General features: G+C 42.8%; 1 protein-coding gene across 2 annotated transcripts in view; it reads right to left on the minus strand.

Annotated features, from left to right (window-relative positions):
• Positions 1 to 10,453: 10,453 nt before the first annotated feature.
• The window catches only part of RPAP1 (RNA polymerase II associated protein 1), a 34,025-nt gene continuing 23,062 nt past the window's right edge, over positions 10,454 to 21,416 (minus strand). For both annotated transcript variants that reach the window (XM_010083294.1, XM_010083223.1), the window contains exons 17-24: positions 20,427 to 20,536; positions 18,368 to 18,563; positions 17,288 to 17,437; positions 16,686 to 16,828; positions 14,609 to 15,413; positions 12,387 to 12,563; positions 11,635 to 11,691; positions 10,454 to 10,878 (exon numbers count right to left, since the gene is read on the minus strand). In XM_010083294.1, the coding sequence (XP_010081596.1) occupies positions 10,723 to 10,878; positions 11,635 to 11,691; positions 12,387 to 12,563; positions 14,609 to 15,413; positions 16,686 to 16,828; positions 17,288 to 17,437; positions 18,368 to 18,563; positions 20,427 to 20,536 (1,794 nt within the window). In that variant the 3' untranslated portion in view covers positions 10,454 to 10,722. The remainder of the gene's footprint in view (positions 10,879 to 11,634; positions 11,692 to 12,386; positions 12,564 to 14,608; positions 15,414 to 16,685; positions 16,829 to 17,287; positions 17,438 to 18,367; positions 18,564 to 20,426; positions 20,537 to 21,416) is intronic.

The raw sequence follows: 21,416 nt of genomic DNA on the forward strand, positions 1-21,416 counted from the left end.
CTGCTCTCTATCCATTCTCCACACAGCCTCTATTTGCGCTTGGGATTTCCAAGGAGACCTTACTGCAGAGACATATTCCTTGCTGCAGGCTAAACAGGTCTTTGACAGGAACAACATGAATACGTACTTTTGTGTTACCAAACAACGCTACAGTGAGCGTGCTTTTGTGGGCAATGCAGAAATCGTACGGGCACATATGAATATGTGCACAAGAAGGTAGAAATCAGATGGCCACACCATACAAACAGTGAAGTTGTGAGCCAGCTCCATACTCTACACCTCTGCTATAAAGAAAAACAGTTGTTAAGTTATACAGAATATGCTAAGAATAGTTGCACGGGGGAGAGCTCCTCCAATTTCCTAGCACATGCCTCTTCACAGTGGAGCTAGGGTACCAGAAAGTTTTGTTTACAAGATTCCTAGAGGCTTTTTAATACGTGTACACATACACAAACTGAACACAGTTCACTGTGAAATGCTTAAAGCAGGACTGGCATGGTATACGCACCTGCTGCATTTAGGCAGTTTGCTATGGCTGCAGTTTTACAGTAAGAGGGAATAAGGGGCCTTTCAGAGAGGTGGCCATGTATACACCCAGAAAAAGCATGGGAACTAGATACCCTCCTGAACAACCCAGGAATTAATTGATTTTCAGGCCTAGATCAGTAAGCAGTTCTGTGCATAGTAGCAAACTACCGACATATAAACTGGAAAATATTCTTTGCAGTCTCACTTTGGCTTGCTGTGAAAAGGGAAAAACAAATGAAGAAGATACATCAGAACAAAAACTTGTTAGAAACCTCCTCAGGCAAGGAATACGGCAAGGACTAAAAGCTTTGATGGCATTTAGACTCCTAGCTACACAAATCTCTTCTAAAATAAAGCAGTCTCTAGAATAGATAGTCAGATCAGACAATGACAGATCAGTAGTTAGAAGTTCATGATCTTTCAGATGAGACATAAAACCGGGACCTGACCTTGTGTGATCATTAAAGATGTCATAACGCTTTTTGCAAAAAGTGGGTTGTTAATCCCACTGGTCTGGAAACAATCCAATTGAGGTAACTACCTAAATCAATCTTACAGATTAATCTAAATACAGTACTTTCTTCTGGTCTCCAGGCTAAAACAGTGTGTGGCATTTCTGTGTGCTGTAATACATAACTAAGAGAGTCCTCCCTATCTCAGTATTAAGTGAAGTAATCTTTGTCTATGCGCTCCCTGCCACTCCCACAAGGGGTTATGAACCTTAACGTTTGCTAAGGAACTTGGAGATGCATAGCACAATGGATAAGAAATTTATTATGGTGTTCAACGCTGTTCAATTTTCATTAAACCCTTCCCATGCTAGAGTAGTCATAAATTACAGCTTCCCAAATTTTGAGTGCTAACAGATAAAATACAAATGCAGGAGAGTACAATGCTTATGCCACTGAATAAGCCTATCGGACAATATTCAAAGAGAAGCAGGGACAAGACTGCGACAGCTCAATATTGCCTGAATTATGGCCACTGAACACATTGATGGTCAGCAGCTGAAACTATAGATGGTCCAAACCAGTAAATTTTCCAAACATAAGTATGGGCTCTTTGAGAGTCACTAAAGGAAGACACACATGTTCAGCCTAAGCACAACTTTCAGCTTCCACCCAGGATGACTCCTAAGCATGTCTCATTCCCAAAACTTCTTCATAAACAGCATCAACAGGGGTTCCAAAACTGCTTAGGGATCATTCAATATGGAAATCCATAGGAGTGGATGACAGAGCAAACAAAATCAAACAACAGAAGCATTAACTATGCTATTCAGTAAGGAGTTAGTTTCCCAATGTAGTCAATAATTATCTCTTAAAGGAATAAAATCCTGAAGGCACACACAGCTTGAGCTCCAGAAGACATGAAATATGGATGTAGTAAAATAGTGTGGAATTTTTACTCTAATAAAAATGTAAGAGGACAATCACATCTATCACCAGAAAGATTAAGCTTTGAGAGACACAGCATCCTCACATGAGCACGCCTGCACACACATAAAAGCATGCCCGGGTCAGGGAGTGCCTCTGGATACTAACAGCAAAGGCTAATTTTGAATTGAGCTCTCCATTCAACACCTATCTGTCAAGGGAAGTAGGTTATTATTTTGCAGATAGATGAAAAGGAGAGCTCGTTATCAAAGCAGCACTCAATTATAGTTACTTACAGCACTCACCTCTCATGATCCTTTGGCATTACTAAACAGAGGCTGCAATTCCATTGCCATTAAAATCTAAGAATATATTCTCTGGGAAAAAGATCAAGGCTAATCTGCAGATGATTTCAGAGATGTTCTCACCTGCATCCTCCCAAAGCAGAACATCCAAGTTTTCTTCACCAGGAAAGCCTACTAGGTTACCATTTTCCTGGTCTTCACTATATACTTACCTCCACAGTCTCACTACCTAACCAATAGCGAAACACAAAAGAAGGATCCAAGAACAAGTAGTTTCTTGTGGTGAAGCCTGCTTTTTGATGAGCCTGCAGAATAAGAGCATGTGACAGGTGGGGTTTTTTTAACACATGCAACTTCCTGGTAAAACATTCTCCACTGAAGTCAAGAGAGCACAACTCCAGTAGGACTCTCTCATGCTCACTCTTCCCTGCTCCTCTCACCCTGGGAACAAAGGTAGCAAGCCAAAAAGGCATCAGTGAAGTTAAACTTACAGTGTGAAGTAAGGAGACTATGGGAGAATTTTCCAGTTACTGATTAAGTACAATTTGTTGGAACAATATGCCACTACCAAAAATAAGAGTGAATGAACTAAACCACAGATTAAATTTATCATGCTCTGAGAACCTTGTTCCTATAACAATTAATTCTTCATAAGTAGTCTGTTGAGGATGAAGCAGAAAGTAAAAATTCATCTTTGGGTACAACTTTGACACCATCACATTTAAGTTCACTGTTGCATGAACAAAGTCAAAACATCAGAAAATTGGGAACACCTTTCACATCAGAACAGCTGTTAGCCCAGTAATTGGGGTCTCCCACATCACAAGAGATTACCATAACCTCAGGCTACTGGTCTTTCTGGGGTGCATCGTATTTTCTCTCTAGTTTTGACCAGAAATGGAATTCTGGAAAATGTTCCTGGCAAGGGTTTAGTATGACTATAAAATTGCATTTTCTGTTTACATAAAAGCTGACAATACCATGCTAGCTATAGGCTTACTGCTTCCTTCTTTGATCTGCAGCTAGCTACAGGAGCAACAGAAATAAACAGCTACAGAAAGCAGTAAGCAAAGATTGCTGGTTCAAAGGAAAAGTTAAGTTGCAAAACAGAGAACAGTTTCTTAAGAGTATCTTGGCAGCAGGAGAGACTCATACAAGAAGACAACTTATTGTCCCTAAGACAATATTAGCAATTACATACTAATTCTAGAGGAGGTCTGCAAAATGCACATAGGCACACCTGCTAACTTTTCCAACAGTGCAGTGCTGGGCCTTCATAGCATCAGTGCACACAGAGTGAAACTGTTTGACTCATGATGCACGGGAATGTTCATGGTCACTGCTGAATACAAATACGTTCTGCATCCTATTTTTAACTTGCAAATTGTAGTACTACAAAAAAGATAAGCCCCATCACCAGCACCAAAATTTGAGCTTCATAGATGGCTATAAAATATAAAACTTGCTGATGAGTCCACTGCAAAGAAGGTTGGTCAGCAAGCCCGCACTCTTCTCCATAAATATTTAATTTTTCACAAAACAGTATCAAAGAGAGAAAAAACACACTAAAAAGTATACTTCACATCTCCCTTCCTCCCACTCCTTTTCACAGCGGACAGACAGGAGGAGAGCAATGGCAGCTCCTGCCCAAGTAATTTAATCAATCCAAACCTGATCAATCTTACAGCAGACAGTACCAAGTGGAACAAAAACGAGCCGCCATCTGTGGCGTCTTCTGGGTGGCAGCAAAACTAACATTTTGTGAGTGAGCTGACACTCATGTTAAAGAGATGCACAATACTTAACAGAAACTTTTGTATCATTCTAAATTTATTTTTGATAATTTATATTAAAAGAAAAATTGATGCCAGGAGGAGAAATTTGGGTTTTTTTTTTTTTGGTGAAGGATGCTAACACCATACCTTCACAATTGCACAGCAGACTTGTGTGGCTGTCATTGTATCGTTGTGGTGGGACACAAACCAACCCACCTCTGAAACTACAATTCACTACCAGCAACATGATACCTGAAGTTAATTCAGAACAGTGGGTACTTCCTGCTGCTCTGAAGAGATCAAAAAGCCACCCTGAACATGCATAGTGATGGAAGCTGCTAACAAAAGCCCATGCATGCTGAGGAATATTGTTTTGGAGACATGCTCATTCATTTTGTGAGGTAAAAAACTTACCATGGTGGAAGCAATAATGATGAAGAAAAGTCACCTGATACACAAGCATCAGTCTTCCTTTCAGCAGACAGATCCAATAGATTAATTGCTAAAGTGTCATCAAATATCTGACAGGTCAGACCCAAACGGCGTGGTGTGCTTACACCACCTACGCAGCAGGCAATCTGAGTCTTTAAAAGTAAAGTTACATCCTTCTTTGCTGTAAGGTTTCCAAACAGACAGGTCACACACATTATTTATGGACATCTGCCCAGACATTCAGATGAACACCCCAAGAGACATGAGCTTCCACCTCAAACTCAGCTGCAGCATCTCAGTTCTCTAGTTTAACTACTGAATTACTGATTGCTTCTGCAAACAGACAAAAGAGAAAAGCCAACAGAGAAGAATTAGAAGTTACTACAATGGGGGAAAATTCAAAACAGAAAGGCAAACAGAGATAGGGAGGAAAGAAGAACCTAGTGACAGACAAAGGCAACATGGAGGAAAACATGAGGGGAGTTCTGAGGGAGGGGGACACTGCAGAGAAAGAGCGGGAACCCCAAACCTCACCTCAACATGACAGACCCAGAAACAGCACTCACAAGCTGAGCCACCCTCCACACTCCCCAGTTCACTCAATCCCTCCTTTTGTTCCTTTCCCAAAGCCTCAGACCAATCACAAGATTTGGGGAGCAAGACTGCGCTGTGGTGGGACCTCCAGCATGTTTTCCCCCTCCCTCATCCCCTCAGCTTCTGCCAGGACTGGGATACTCCTGCCCCCACACCAAGGCACCAGAGGCGCCCACGGCAGACAGAGCCCCCTCAGTGCACCCAGAGCCCCACAAACCCCCCAAAACAAGGACTTAGTGAGGATGGGAAGAGCACAAGCCTGAGGACTTCAGCAACCCTCCCTCCTTCCTCGGGGGAAGCGCGAGGCAACCCTCAGCGTAGCCCCAAAAACACAGCAATTACCTCAGCTGCACAAAAGCCTCGACCCAACAGGCCCACACCAGCCCCCACCCCAGCACAAAAAACACATTTTAACGCTGCTAACCTGGTCTGAAGCCTCAACAGTCCCTACCAGCACTCAGCGCTCCAGAAAAGCAGATAAAAAGGATGAAATGTGGTATTTTCCTCCTGTTGACGCTGCTGCTGGCCCCTCCACACGCTCTCTGAGGGCTAAGGCTGAGGCTGCCCCTCCCCACCCAAGACTGGGCCCAGGTGTCCTCCATTATGTGCCCGGCCCCACAGCTGCCACCGCTCAGGGCAGGCTCCTGCCACCTGGCCTCTTCCAGAAATCTTCCCTCCAGCCTAACAAACGACTAATGCACCACGCTCAGATTTTAGCACACGCTTTGGTCACTCCTGTGGCCATGCTTTGACACGGTAGCACTAGGTCACACAAGCCCCTTTTTGTGGGGCCGGGACAAGCTCCCACTTCACGAGCATCAACGTTGGTGGTCTGGTTTGTCACCCATGTGAGAATGGGGCAGGGGGACACAGAGGGTAGGTGCCCCTGGCCTTCCTCATATACCTTAGGCTTCATTATGGTATTCAGTACTTTCTGGAAACATCCGCTGCCCTGACAGGACTTTCGAGCTGGTTGCTCCGCAGACACAGTACTGCAAAAAAGTTGCCCAGGGGCAGGATAAAGGATATTTGCTCTGGTCTCTGGAGCCAAGGTGTCTGCTGGTATCTGCTAGTTATGCCCCAGCAGAAAATAAAGAATGAACCAGGCGTTGCTCTGTCTAAAATGTCCTTTGTTTGTTAGTAACCTGCACACAGCAATGGCTCAGGGTGCACTGGAGGCTCATTGCAACACTGCCAGTGCAGCGTCTGGTCCTTTTGCACCATGCAACTTCAGCCAGGTTGGATTTGGGCTCTTCATGCTTTTCTTTTCCTCATGGGGTTGGGGGTGGCCAGACATCCCCATAGAGCATTTTTGCAGCAGCTGTTTTGAGGCTCAAGATTGCCACCAAAAAAAGGGAGGGAGGGGAGCACATGGTGGCCATTTTACAGGTACTGCTCATCACACAAAACAACAGCAGCTCTGAGAGCATGTCCTCACGGCACATTCTCCATTCAAAGGGGAGGAAAAAAGCCAGTTTTTAAAAACTAGGGCAAAGGCCAGTAAATTATCATAAAGTTATTTTTACACAGGATATCAGAGGGACAGCTTTGTGAATGGAGAGCTTATATGAGCTTCTGTAAGCTGAAAGAAAACGTGTTTTGCCCCCAGATTTGATTATCAGCTGAAGGCAGCACCACTTCATTGATGAGACATTTCCAAGGAGAACTTTGCAGGACTAGGAAGCAGCAAAAGCAAAGATTAACATGCCTTTTCTGCTCTATTTTCTGACACCAAAGAAACGCATTTGTCTGACCATTACGTATTCATACACCCACATCTTAATGGCTTGTTCTATCTGTCCATGAATTTGTAAGTAGAAGGTGTTTAGGGTTTGCCTGATATTAAGTGACCAGACAGAATGCATTGGCCTAGACATAGATTAAATTCCACTGTCAAACTGAAGTAGTCAATAAATACAGTGGAATGCAAGTGCTTTAATCATATAATGCTCCACATGTACATTACTGTTAAAAAGTTCCCATACAGTGGGGTTTCAGTCCTATTTTGATTTTTTCCTTCCTCTCCTTACTTTCTTCTACCAGGCTTTGTCCTACACCAGTGTCTACTACAGCCAGCTACTAAGCTGCCTACCTCTCCTTTGGGAACTGCCCCTGCTCCAAGTGGGCCCAGTCACGGCATAGGGATCCCAGACCCAGGGAATTCAAACCACTCACACAGTCAAAGGGTCACGTATCAACTCCACTTCTTCTAGACAGAAAAAGACGTGCTTCCAAGCTGATGGGAGGACACTCTCTCCTCTTTTAAAATGCAAAGATTCACTATAATGCAGAAAATTGCTGTGATTAAAGTTATGGGATGCAAAACTGTGACAGTCCCACCATCTTACCCACCAACTCAAGGCAATACTAGAAGGATTATCTTCAACTCATCTCCAGTCCAATCAACAAATTGCTTTTAAAACCTGTCTTCCAGTGCAGCCCCTGCTGAATTTGTCCTAATACAGATTCCCAGTGTTCCTACATGGGATAACTTCAGTAACTTGGATGAAACCAAGCATTTTCTAGCTTTTTCTAGCCACAAAAGACTGTAAGTTTCTCTTCTTTCTAAAAATCAAAAGGAAGCATCTGTGGGGTTTTCTTATTTGGTAGTTGTGAGGGTTTTTGTCTTCCAGTCAGAGTTATCGAACAATTTACGCTGTTCTGCATTAGAACCACTTCAACCCCTATTTGTGGGTCTTATTCCAGCAGAACTATTTTCTTCTCAAAGAAATCTTAACTCCTTTTGATAAGGAGTTAAGAAGCCACATCGATTTTTGGGATGGTTTTCATTTTCTTCATGTCCTCACTTACTCTGATCAGGATTAAACTGGATTAACAGAACTGGCACACTTTGCTCCTGCTTCAGACTGCATTCAGTTTCAGTTTTAAGCTTCCATTCAACTCTACCAGGATTTTTCCAAAATGCACCTGCTGGCAAAGCACTGAATGATTCTTAGCAACTAATCACATCAAAAATTATTTAATTCTCCACACTTTCTCCAAAAGTATATGCAAAAATAAAAAAAAATGCAGAAAATTATAACCAGGTTTAAGGGCTGGCTGGGTTTTGTTGGGGTTTTTTTGGGTTTCGGGGTTTAAGTCCCAGTGGCACAGAAGCTGAGAAAGTTTGCATTTAAACTAGATAAAGCAATGCCCTCTAGTGTTCTGCAGAGAAATCTGGTACGAGGCTGCCCAAAGCCTTAAAAAAAAATCAAGTTTAGGATTGCTGTACCATCTCAAGTGACAGCCAAAGTTTTGAAAGCTTACGGCTGACATGCAGCATCCTTAAAACATTCTGCACACAAGTGTGGCCTGCAGAACAATTTGCGATCCTTTCCTTCTCTCTGTTGCTGATGCTTGCATCAGAATTTCATGTCAAAAGGCATAGGTATTTTCTCAGCATACACTGATGGCTTGAGGAACATCTGTGAAGAAGACGGGCTTTTGAGAATCAGGCAAAAAAACCTGATCCTCTCCTTCCCAGAGTTCACTAAATAAATGAAATCCAACCCCTCTCATCACGTACAAATACAATCCATGGGCAGTTTTTTACTGCCACATGCCACAGGTGGGAAGACAAGTCACATAATACCCACCCTGCACCTTCCCCAAGTACAGACAGCATTTGGTACCCTGTGTTACTGACCCACTACACAAGCAGGATGATGCCTTTGACTTGAAGAGCTCTCTCACAGAGCTCCAAAGCTTCGTGGTTTTCCTCACAGCAGTAGCATTCCCAAGATATTGATAAATTGCAAACAGAACTGTCCAAACTCAAGAAAGATTTAAATAAAGAAGAGGAAGCATTCTCATTGTTCCAAAAAAACTGCAGAGCTATCAAAGTATTTATTTATACCCCATACACTTTACAAAACTCAACTTCGGATCACACAAAGGACGGGAAGAGTTTTTATAACTGGAGGTCTGAAAAGCAAAAGGCAAAGTCCTTGATGAAGGCTGCTCTTAAACGGGCAGCTAGGAGTCCTTAAATTTTACCATCCATTGCTCTTGAAAGATAACTGCTGGGCTGTCACCATTTAGACAGAATAGAAACTTATATGCCTTTGATTAAACTTTTAATCACATCAACTACTTTAAAAATAATTAACAACAACAAAACATGTTGACCACCGTGCTTTTGTTACTTTGTGTGCCATTGATCTGCAGCAGAGAGAAACCACTGATCAAAAGCTGCAATAGGGGAAGAAAAAAAAAAAAAAAGAGAGATTAAAATGACACATCAGTTCCACCCATGTTCTAGCTGAAATAAGGGGGAAAACAATGAAATGGTATATTTTCTGGCAACCTAAGGGGGACTGGTACACTTAGAAAACTGCCAATGCAAAGACAGCACCACAGGTGTAAAGTTGCTAGCTGGAATTAGTTTCTTGTCTGGAACAATTTCAACAATTACAAGGCAGCCTATTAATAGTGTTTCACACTCCTATTGGTACATTCACTGGAGCAAGGTTAATACAGGCATGGTTTCTTTGCAGGGAAGCCACCTTAGCCTGTTTGATGGGTAAAGAGAGAAGCTTAGGTCTTCAGGCTAGGCATCACCCTGCACCTTCCCGAAGAACTTATTCATAAGAACAAAACAAAAGAAATAACTTCAAAAAGTTTTGTTCATAAAAGTAAGTTCTCCAAACATAAGCCTGCGAGAGTGACCGTAGTTCTGCAAAAATTAGTGGACATAAAGCATCCAGTGAGATCACACCTAGGGTAAATTCTGGACTTGACCTGGCACTTGTGATGAGCCTTTTAGGGCACTGTATTTGTAGCCCTTGTGTCTTGAGGTTGCAATACAGAATCTGAATGTAGAAGTGGGATCAAATTAAGACTTTTTAAAATTAGGTTTCAGCTTAGGAATTCCACTTTAAATTTAAATTACATTCCCCTCTTCTCAGAGGGCAACCAACACATACTCTAGTTAAACAAGCAGATCCTTGAGTTTTTTCTCTAACGGAGAGTGGTCACTGCCAAACATCCTGCCCTGCAAATAAATTATTTTTGATCTTGTTATACATGTAACCAAATTAAAGGAGAAAAGAAAGCAGTTTAGAGACAATCCAAAAGACAGCCAAGAGAGGATATCCAGTGTTTGTACCACGGCACTAGGAACTATTATTTCTTAGAGGTCTAACACAATACATCTGTGTAACTGATTGTGTGCACAGAACACTGTCCTGGAGAAACTGCTTGCATATATACTTTTTTTAAAAAGCTCTCACAATCAGCTTCTTCTCTGGTGTATTGCCATTCTATTTGCAGGAGACAGTGTGGGAAAAAGACCATCCAAAACTCTGGGTACAAAAAAAGCAAGGGAAACAGACATCATCTCAAGAACCCACAATCTCCAGCCTGACTGAAAACAAGAGCTTTTCCACTTCCTTCAGTTTATTTGACAGTCCAGTGCTGCTCAGACACATTCTCACCTTCTCCAGGGAGAAAGAGAATAACCTGAAAGAGAATGGAGGAAAGTGCTCCAGCATTCATCACGGAGAGCCCACACACACATACTGCCATATCTTGAGAAGATGGGAATTGTTCTGCAGTGCTGGGAGCATTCCACTAGTGCTTCACTTAACAACGATGCCAAGAGTGTCCAGGTAAGACACTGAAACTGTCTGAAGGGCACGTGGTTTCACCAGGGAAGCATAAACTGAGCTCCTCCATTCTTCTCCTTGGCCCTCTTCTTGCATAAGAGTTTTGCTATGAGACTAGAACTGGTGCATTCTCCTTATTTTCTTTCTGTGTCACCGTCTGCAGGTACTTCAGTCGCATGGGAGGGAGCTGCTCATAAAGGTCAAATCCCAAAGGGCTCTCTGTATTCAGCAGTCTGTAGTAGAGTAGGTGCTTTTTCAAGGTCTGAAGAAAGACACAGCAGCCGTTAAGCATGTCAGAAAATAATCTAATCTGTCTCCAACACAACATAGCAACCTGACAGACACTACAATTCCATTATGTCCAACATATTTAATTGCATCATCTTCAGTAGAAGAGCTATTAAAGGTGAGTTTCTTCTAAGAAAATTAACTTCTGATTTGCATCAGATTTCCTCTTCTGCACACAACTCCACTGTCTCCTCAACCCTTCACAATGACTTCTTGCCAGAAGCCCAAATGGGATTTTGAGTGGGATCTAAGAATTTACCCTGGACACTAAACATAAAGGGTCAGATGACCCTTTGGCTCTGTTACACAAATGATAGTCTGTGGCAAGCTCCCTGAGAAAAAGAGAAACCTTACCCCTGCTTTGTTCTTTTCAGGGGAAGCATCCAACTAAGAGTTAAGGGAGATCATGCTGGCCACCTATTCATAGCTGTGCTAGAACCATCCCTCTAGAACCTCTCACTATCCAGATACAATGCTGCCTGGGCATGAGGCATGGAAATACAGTAGAGGATATTCATCTAGGCTCCAGAGGGCTTAGTGCTTTGAGTTCAGTTACTACAAGAACTGGATAACAGTATTTATAGCCATTGCAGGCCAAAATCCTGCTGCTAATCTGCTCTCATTCTGAAATTAGCAAGGTAGTTAAACACAAATTTCAAAAGCCAAAGGTAAATCTCATGTCTGAAAAACATAAGTCCCAGTGGGATAGACTGAACCTTACAGATCCTACCTCATCCACCAACAGCCACGTCTTCCGCAGCATGCTTCTCCGAGCAGCATCAGTCTCCTGAGAACAAAACACATAGTTTGCTTAATATGGTGCAATGCTACCTTTGTCCACGGGCATACAGCACTCCAGGAGGATGCTTTGCTCATTATGATGATGCTCCAAAGAGCAGTTTGTTCCATCAGAAAGGGCTTGAGATGGCTATCGCTTGGATCGTGCCTCTCTCCTCCTTCTCCTGACCTGAAACTCAGCTGACTTCTCACCTTTCAGGTAGAACTATAGATCAGAGGTGAAGTGTTAGCACCAGTAACCATTGCTAGGGCCCCAAGGCCATGGGAGACCTTCTGCTTGGTTATTCAAGCAAGATGAAAGGAAAGAGTACTCTGCACCTTAAGATTGCCCCAGGCAGAGGCTAAATCTGTTACAAGCTTTCTCTGCCTCATCAGCTCCCTCATCCTCTCCGCTTCTTTCTTCCCCTCGCCCCCTCCAGGGCACCATAGCCCATGTAGTTGCTGACTTCGAAGGTTTATGTAGGATTGGCTATCATTAATGCAAGTGCTTTAGGGTATAACAAACGACAACTGTTGTCCACATCTCATATGTGGATTCTCAAACAGCTGACGAGTCCTCAGAACATTTGTGCTTACAATCTGTTTTCAAGCCCAGGGTCAGTGATTCACCACAAGCCACACTGGACGCTTGGGAAGAGCAGATGCCAAACTCAAAGCTTCCAGCCCTGAGGCTCTGTTACCTACCTGTGTTGTGCTGTCTTGGGAGAAAATAAAGCTGTTCACATGAGCCACAGCCACCACGTAAAGAACAGGGCACCAGGTGTGGCGCAGTGCACCAGTGACCAGTGTTTGGAAGTAGAGTCGCAGGAGGTTCAGGTTATCCTCAGGAGGGGAAGTGTATCGCTCGAGAGGCACAGGAAACTGCAACAAAACCACCCAGAGGCAACATTACAACTTCTGTCAGGGTCTAAGTAGTGAGAGGAAGTTCATGAATTTAGGGTGCCCTTCCCCAGCTATTTGTGTGTGCACTCCTGTATAACACGATGTACCTCGGTGGCACAACCCCCATTTGGAGCAGAGCTGTTACTGCCCACACTGACTAATGTGGCACACCTTTGACAAAGCATCCTCAAGACCTCTTCAGCTGTACAGAGACATGTTTTACTGCTTAAATCACTGCAGTTGCTTTTTGGTACAGGTAAGAAGAGTGGTTTCAAAGTGAGGAGACAGAGTACTTTCAATAGCACCGCATCCCGCTCATGTACCCGAGTGGCTTACGCTGACCTGTGCATTTAGCCAGAAAAAGAAAGCAGATATTAAGGAAAGCCAGAGTTAATGTTGTTGTTAAGCAAAGTTCCCAACACTTTCTGACTTCACTGGCTAGCTTCAAAAAATAGGTTGCAAAAACTTGTAGTAACAATTTGGTTTTATTTGCTCCTACCCCTCTCCAGAAGTCCAATTTTTATTCTTCTCAATTTTGAGGTAAGTTCTCCAGGGCTAAAATTACATATTTCACTTTAATCATGCAAATAAGATGCTCCAAAGACAATCATTGATAGTCTGCCCACTAGGGTATTCCTACTGCCCACTAGTGTATTTAAAGTTAACTTAAGACAAGAAGGGAAAAACCCCAAACAAACAACACCTCCTCAAGTGATCTTGCTCAAATTTTCCACCACATAGTTTGTTTTCAAGCAACACAGCAATGAAAACATTGTTCAAAGTATTTGTCATTTAAAAAATTTCTAAGCACATGAAAACCAATCTGCTTGGAAATGTTCTCCATTATAAAATATACCACAATTCTGATGGTACCGAGGGATCTGGTGTTGAGGGATCAAGACAAGAGAAAGCACATGACGTAGAATCAAGGCTTTCATCTGGAATTTGGCGTTCAGCTCTCTTCCTACGTACATTTGTAGAACTGGAATAGAGACAGGGAAGGGCTACTGGGAACATCAAGAGAACAAAGAGCTTACCATAAGAAGCAGGCCAGAATATCTTGGCTCATAAAACATAGGCTCATCTGGCCATAATGATATAGAAAAATTGGCCACAGGGCTACTCAAACCAGAGCAGAAATGCTGCAACCACACAAGGGAAAGCACTGATCTCACATAAACTGCGGGTTCACAGTGGTTTGGAAAAGATATTTTGAAAGGTTAACTTTGCATTAGCAAAAATTTTGGCTAGATCAGGTATTGTCTGTCAACTGACAAAGAATTTAAAGCCAGCTGAACTCCATCTCTTGTGCTCTGCTCATTCAAAAGAAACGCAGTCCTGCACTTGACAGATCAAATTTTCTCGCTGAGTTGCCCAAAGCACAACTGCAGTACAACTAAATGTGGAAACATGGTTAAGAGGGAAAATTACTGTTTGTCCATGCATTGGGCAAGGAAAAGGTTTTCACCAAGATGAGAAAAGACTTATTTAGGTGAAAAGTAAGTGCTGGCAGAGGAACATGGGGTGCAAACTAGCCCTTCATATATACGGGCCATAAATTAGAAGGACATGCTTGATCATTAGACCAAACAAGATGTGAGACAGTTTCCACTAAAGACTGAACAATTTCACAGCTCCTGCCCTCCACATACACATACTATCTGCTCTCAAAGTTCAATGGGTTTCTGAAAATGATTATGCAACAAGGGCCTGCACCTAAAGAGGCTGGACTCTTGTTCTTCAGACCTACAATCAATCAAGCTTTCTTTAAAGAAAAAAAAGAGAAACAACTTATACACTACTCTCCCAGCCCAAAATCTATTTTACATTCCACGCATTATACTTTCTTCAGGGAGAATGAAAAGCTTCTAAGCAAAGAAAGCATGATTATGCTACTAGACAACGAGGGAAGAGTAAGAAGGGGAAGTGCTAGGAGAATGCCCAAATCAAGGTTGGAGAAACAGGCAAGAGCCCAGTAACCCAGAAAAATGCAGTGACAGGCAACTACCATAAGCCAGGATTACCTGCTGGAGAGGCACTCCCAGTGCCCGCAGGACACTTGTGTGCTCCCCAAAAACAGACAGACGCAGATGAACACTGAAACGTTTCTGTAGAGGTAGAAGAACAAAGGCTCCAAAGAGTGGATCTCCAAACGAGACACCTTCAAACTGTTCCAGGAGACTTATATAGAGATCGTGGAAGGATGCCAAACCGGGGAGAGGAGCATCCAAGTTCAGGGAGTCCAGTGCCTTTGGTTGGCAATACACAGAGAGAAGGGCAGCTGTGTAGCAGTGGATCGGTGCTTCTAGAAAGAGGTCACCGCCTGTGAGGAAGACACACATAAGCCGCGCAAGTTTGGCAGCAGTAGGGATACTCTGAAGGGTTTTAGCACGCCAGGTTTCCAGCAACAAGACCCACTGCAGGTTCCAGGTCACAGTGTTGACGAGATCATGTGGGAGAGAGTTCAGTACCGCCCCACGTGTCTCTGCATTAGTCACTTTGTTGTAGAGGCTGATGAGCGGAAAGAAAGGCCAGTCTGAAGGCAGGATGGGCCCTTTGACCTCAGGAAGCAGCATTGACTGGATGAGGTAATTCTGTCCTTGGTAGGATGCTTGGGAACGTGTAAGGGTAGGTTGCAAATGGACAAAATGAGAAAGGTAGCAGGAGCGGATGAAAGGCAGATTCTGGTATGATTCTCTCAGCAGAGCACCACGAGTAGGCTTTGTAAAAAACGCTGCTGCAGAGCCAGGCTGTGCCAGTTTGGCACTGGTACCCAGATGCAGAATATCAGAGAAGTCAGCTGCTTCTGGCCCTCCAGCTTTTCCTTCCCTGTAAGATATAGAAAAACATCAGTTTAAGAAACAAACAAATCAAAAAGAACAGAAAAAAAACCAAAAAAAACCAAAAAAACAAAAACCCAAAAAGACCACAGAAATTCCTCTCCACAATCCTCCTGGATCAAGGAGAATAGTATATGCACAGCACTCAACACTTCCTACAGCATTCAGCTATGATAACACTGAGTGCCTGCAAAACAATAGCTCTCTGGGTATTTACAGGCACTTCACAAAACTACATTTGGAGGCAGCAACACTAAGGCCATGCCATGAAAAACCTCCGCACAATGCCAGCAGTCTGGTGTGGAGGCTGCAACCCTTTGTCCAGAGAGGCGGTCTACTTGGCAACACAGCTGTTAGGGTGCTGAGATGAAATACCACATATCATATAAGGCCTACATGAATCAATACGCCAACTCTCAAAATAGTAGCTTTGCAGCTGGCAGTGGCAAGATCAGGGGAACCATAAACATTGGCAGTTAGAAATTGGGGGGTGCGTTTGTCAAATCCATGTGCTATAATCTCAGACCAGAGACTGACCATGGTTTCATATTACTTACTAAATTCTCACAAAATGTTAGCTCTATAGAAAGTATTTGTTAAAAAAAAAAATAGGAGGAAAAAAAGCCCCATACAAACAAACAAACAAACCCACCCACAAACTCTCCTTCTTTCTGGAAAGCTAAAGTATCGCCTTGCAGCACCTTGACCCAACCTCCTATAGGGATGCACCATGGCAAATTTCAGAGATTGTGTTGAAAAAGATAAACTGATACCATTTTCCTGGCCAGACATGGGAGGCTTCACATTTGAGATGCTCATTATTTCTTCCAGTGCAAGATGGAAGACACCACAGTTGTCAAATCAGCAACAATTTGTGTAAGAACTTGTATAATAAGGGTTTGAGGAAGATTTAATAAGCTTTTCAGGCTATGTCAAATTCCATGTATTTTCTAGACTCGCTACGCTCAGGACAGCAGATGCTGGGCCTTAGTGAGAATCAGTTCTATCAGGAATCACAGGACTCTTGTCACAGAGGAGATGAAAAGAAACTGCACACATTTCTCAACGTTGGTACCTCAGAAAGAAATCTGCAACCAGACTCCTGGTCTGATTAGAAGACTTCATGACTAAAATTTGAATACAGACCCTACTGAAGGCAAAAAATCACGACAAAATTGCAGTGCCAACATGTGCTTTTTCAATTCTGTGACATTTTCACATGTACCAGACTATAGAAAGGAAAAAGAAATGCAAAGCTCACGGAAGAAACTCTGGATTAAAGGCAAGATCCAGGAGGACCTCATGAGCCAGATGCTCACTCCCTGGCAACAGACGGCTTAGCAACGCCATGGCAACACAGTGATGGAGTGAGGCGTGATGGGCATAATCCGGACAAGTGCCTGCCTGTACAGGAAACAAAACAACAGAGAACAGATACCATTTGTCAACAAGGTGATCAACAAGGACAGGAGGTATAGATCTCGCTGGAAAGTGAGAGACTGAGGCAGACTGCAAGAACACAGCATTCATTCTGAGATCTTTCTGCTTCCCCTGATCATCTTGGATAGTCAGACATCTTTTTTAGCTGCACACTTGAAAACTTTTCTCACTCTAGCCCAAAGACAGGCAGAAATATAATTTTACCATCCAAAATATTTTGGGTCTAAATCCCCATATCAGTAACTATAAAGATATTATTTGCTAATGGGGCATAAAAGACAGCCAAAGAGTCACCAGATCTAAGTCAGATTTAAGAAAGAACATGGATGCAAAGACCAGTTGCCAGTCTGACAGACTGAGTTGGAGAGGCCAGGTTAAAGACAATTCCTTGGGTGAAAGAAATGAAAGGACTAACAACGATACCATTCTCCGAGCCAAGGCTAACACAAAGTACTGCAGATGGTATTCATGGCGCAGGATCCACGCAGATGAAGGAGTTACAGAGGGAGGTCCCATCTGCCAGCTGTGATGCAGATAATCCTTCAAGCCTCTGAAGCCCAGCACAGAGCTGTACTATAAAGGAATCAGAAGTTGAGACGAATACTACTAAGACAGTTCATACTTGGAGGAAAGTAAAACAGAGCCCTCTCCAACACCTACCCCCTAGTTTCTCACATGAGAATTCCTGTTGGCTGCTCCAAAAGGGATATTTAAAAATTGCCTGATAGATATCTGTTCTTCTGCCTCAGGGCTCACCTGCATCCATCATGACCATCCCCACAACAGGAAACCAACAGTCACTGCCTACATTTTCCATAGTGCTTTGTAAGGCAGAAGTCTAGCCAGTGGCTTAAGATGTTTCTCTCTCATCTGGTCAGATATTCCTATTGGTAACCAGTCAGCTACTTCAACAAAAGGTGACAGAGGAAGGCTTTGACAAAGCTTATGCTGGGTACTCCATTTTTCTAGGGCTCTGCCATTTCCTCTTCAGAATTTGCCATCTTCCACGACACTCTCATTCTAAAAATTCAGGACAACCACAAGTGGGAAGAAACCTCTTCAGCCACTGTAGCACCCATTCTCTTTTTAATTTTATCCCATTTTTCTTTGTTGTATATGCTTCAACCATGCCTTTCCTCCTCTGACACTCAGTTATTTATTTTACTTAGCCAAACAAGTTATTTAACCCTTCTCAACGTTCTTTATAAATCCATTCTTTAAGTATCATCATCATTCATCACCTGCTCTGTAATTCCAGCTTCCCAGAGCTAACTGGATACTGGAATTCAAAGACAGAAGATATTTTTCAGATCTTCATCCCACCTATTCTGAAAATGGGGGTTTCTATAGTACTTTGATATTTTTAAAATAAAAATATAGAATTATTCATTTTTAACGGTCCTACTAACATCACTCTTAAGCCTAGGAAGATACAAACACTAACCTCCCTCACAAGTACATCATCATTCACCTAAAACTTACAGTGAAAAAGTCTCTTCTCACCTTGCTGGCCAGGCCTTTGTGAATGTGAGTGATGCTGTCGATGAGAAATAGGAGGGCAGTGAGGAAGGGGAAAGGTGACTTGGAGCCAATGAGACTTAAAGGAGGTTTGCCTCCAGTGCAACTCAGAGATGCAATGCTGGAGACAGATTCTGGTGCTGGGGCACAGGACAGAGGGTTGCACAACGCAGAACATGGCCTGTGTGAACAGGTAAAGAGAGACAGGTCAGCTCAAAAGCACTCATACTGTTGAAGAATTATCTTGTAGGAATGTTACCATCTGAACTGTGCCACATGTTGCAGTAAAATGGAAGCCCCAAAGACCGTGCAAGAAAAAAATCCTACTATCATGGTTGGTCAAGTAAGCACTATTGCCATAAAAGCTAATGTCAGAAAACTGTCATGAATGCTAATCTTCAGATAAATTGCTCATGACATGCAGAAATAGCGATGCAGTGATGCATCTCTGATGTCAAACATTTGAAAGATTGGGTCTTTGATTAAAAAAAACCCCACGTTTCCCCACGTACATACGTAAACCCAGCTTATAAAGCTGCCAACCCACTCAAGACATTTCAATAATAAACTGGCAGGCAAAGCCAAAAAGCCAGCCTATATCTAAAACTGACATTGCGAAAGTGCTGCCCCTTATGTACTCATGAAACACATATTTTTAAAGTCTATTCAGAAAGAACCTAGCTTTAATGTATGTGAACATGACTGCACATACCACTCTTGGTGCGTATGCTCGGTCTCTGCAGGCAAAACTACAATTTTCCATAGCAGCAGTGCTTACGGGGCCCACACTAGACATACCAGGTCTGTACAGGCAAGACCACTAAAAGGGAAAGTGACCACAAGCATGTTGCTCAACTGTAATGAGGCAATAAGGCAAATCCTGTCAAAAATCCGTACTGTTACTATATGACTGAGAACTAATTATTTAAATGCATTGGCATTACCATGTAGGATATGTGTAGACACATCTGGGGGGGGTCACAGAGTACCCTGAACTCCTGGCCCTGATCTGCCTAGAACATTTAGACAAGCTTGTCAAAATATTAAGGTAGAGATTAGCTGACTCTGCATTTTTACCAGCCAATGTTAAGAACAGCCAGGAAGAATTCTTGCCGATGGGCTTTTGCAGCCTGACCAAACCCATTGTTTTCAGACCTCAGGGACAGGCATGAAAGGGTTTAATGAGTGCTCTTGTGTTGGAAGCTTTGGTGCTAAGAGTTTCAGACCTCAGTTCTCGGTCATGAAAGAACACGGGCCAAACTGTTTGAAGAACATTCAAATACCACTTAAAACCGAAGATTTCAAGGGCCCTTATATCAGATGTTCTCAGAAGCAGCAGGATGACTCCCTGACTACAAGTGAGGCCTTTCAGGTTCCCCCTCTCCACAGGATCCCTCACAGGCTAGTGGGGAGGCTCCCTCTACAGCAGAAAGAGAGAATATCTGCAGTGCTGAACAGTTTCCAGAGCCAGAGACAAAGCTTATGTTACCTAAACATCTGAAAGAACAGTTTGGTATCTGGTCTTTCGCTTTCCTGCGGGGGCTTTCAAGGCCTTAGTGAAGCTCTGCAGGAGCTTAAAGATGAGAGACTAATTTAAATTATTTTACATAAGCGGCATCACACAGAGCTCGTGTATGGTACATGCATACACACACCTCCACAATGTAAGGGGGACTCAAATTTATGTTACTTTTTTTTTTAAGCCCATGAAACCAAAGAAGAATCAAAGCCAAGAGAGACTAAAATCAACCCAAAATTGATATGAAAAACACAGCTACATGCAAGGGCAGAGATGTAGACCCCACAGCATCACCAGCATGAAAGCAGGAACTGGAGAACCTTTGTGGCCATCATGCTGTTTGCTGTGAGAGGAGAGAGGACAAAGCAGGGTGTAGACAGAGCCCTACTGCACTCTAATCACATATTTGAGACACATATGTACACAAGAAAGAAATGGGAGGGGGGAAACTGCCACACAGTACAGTACAGACATGAGGCTCCCTTAGCTTCTGGCAAAAGCATCTTAGAAGTGAAATGATTTTACCTGAGCAAGTCCCACATGCTGTGCATGGCTGGCTGGCTGAGAAGGGGCTGCAGCACCTCAGATGTCAAACGTTCCAGTTCCTCTAAGCAGTCAACTGGATTAATTGATGGCTGCAGAAGACATGGAGGAAGACAGGAAAATATGGTGAATGAAGACATTCCGGTGAAGGCAAAAAGAGAAGGTTATTTAATTGCTTTCTCTGTATTTATTATCTTTTTGCCAGACCACATCATCTACATAGTGGTCCTGTTCTAGGTTAGAGCTGGTCTCACTGCTGGCAGAGTGGAAGCTGAGAGCTGGCACTTTAAGGTGTTCTTGCACTCAAGCATCACAGGATTTCTTAATTGTCTGGAAGGTATGGGATCCTTGGGATGAAGTTTCCCTAAACGAAAACTTGCCCTAAGTGGCTAAACCCCCCTCCCTATACCATCTACTTGCTGATCTTTCCATTTAACCCGAAGATGACACAAAGGTGATCAGCACTACCTTGAGAAAGCATAGTAGCACCATGAGGGTTTAAAAAAAAGTTATTAAAAAAAATCAACTCTAAAAGTGTGATTGACCTACCCATCAAAGCATGACTCTGGATGAACACTGCACAGAGGAGGATCTGTGGCTTTTAGAGAACCATTCAAATACTTCTGACCCTAGTAAGCAATATTCCAGGTTGAAGGAACATGCTGGCAAATTTTAATGTTCTTTCCCTTCACTAGAATGCTGCTTTAAGACACAGAAATACTAATTTCTATAACATAAAATCTCATTTTTCCCCAGATTAAATCCCCCTCCAGAAATCAGTAAAATATACATGAAGATGTTAATCTCAGTTCTCAGTCATCTAACAAAAATATTCCAAGAAGGTACCATTGATTTTTTTTTGCACTAGTCCATTCAAATGTACTACATGCAATTTTTTTTTTTTAATCAGATTAGCTAACCACAGGTAGATGATTGAACTTCTTTTTGAGGGAAAATTAAAAAAAAAGGCCA

The sequence above is a fragment of the Pterocles gutturalis genome, unplaced genomic scaffold (assembly GCF_000699245.1).
Source record: "Pterocles gutturalis isolate BGI_N339 unplaced genomic scaffold, ASM69924v1 scaffold6411, whole genome shotgun sequence".
NCBI classification, from domain to species: domain Eukaryota; kingdom Metazoa; phylum Chordata; class Aves; order Pterocliformes; family Pteroclidae; genus Pterocles; species Pterocles gutturalis.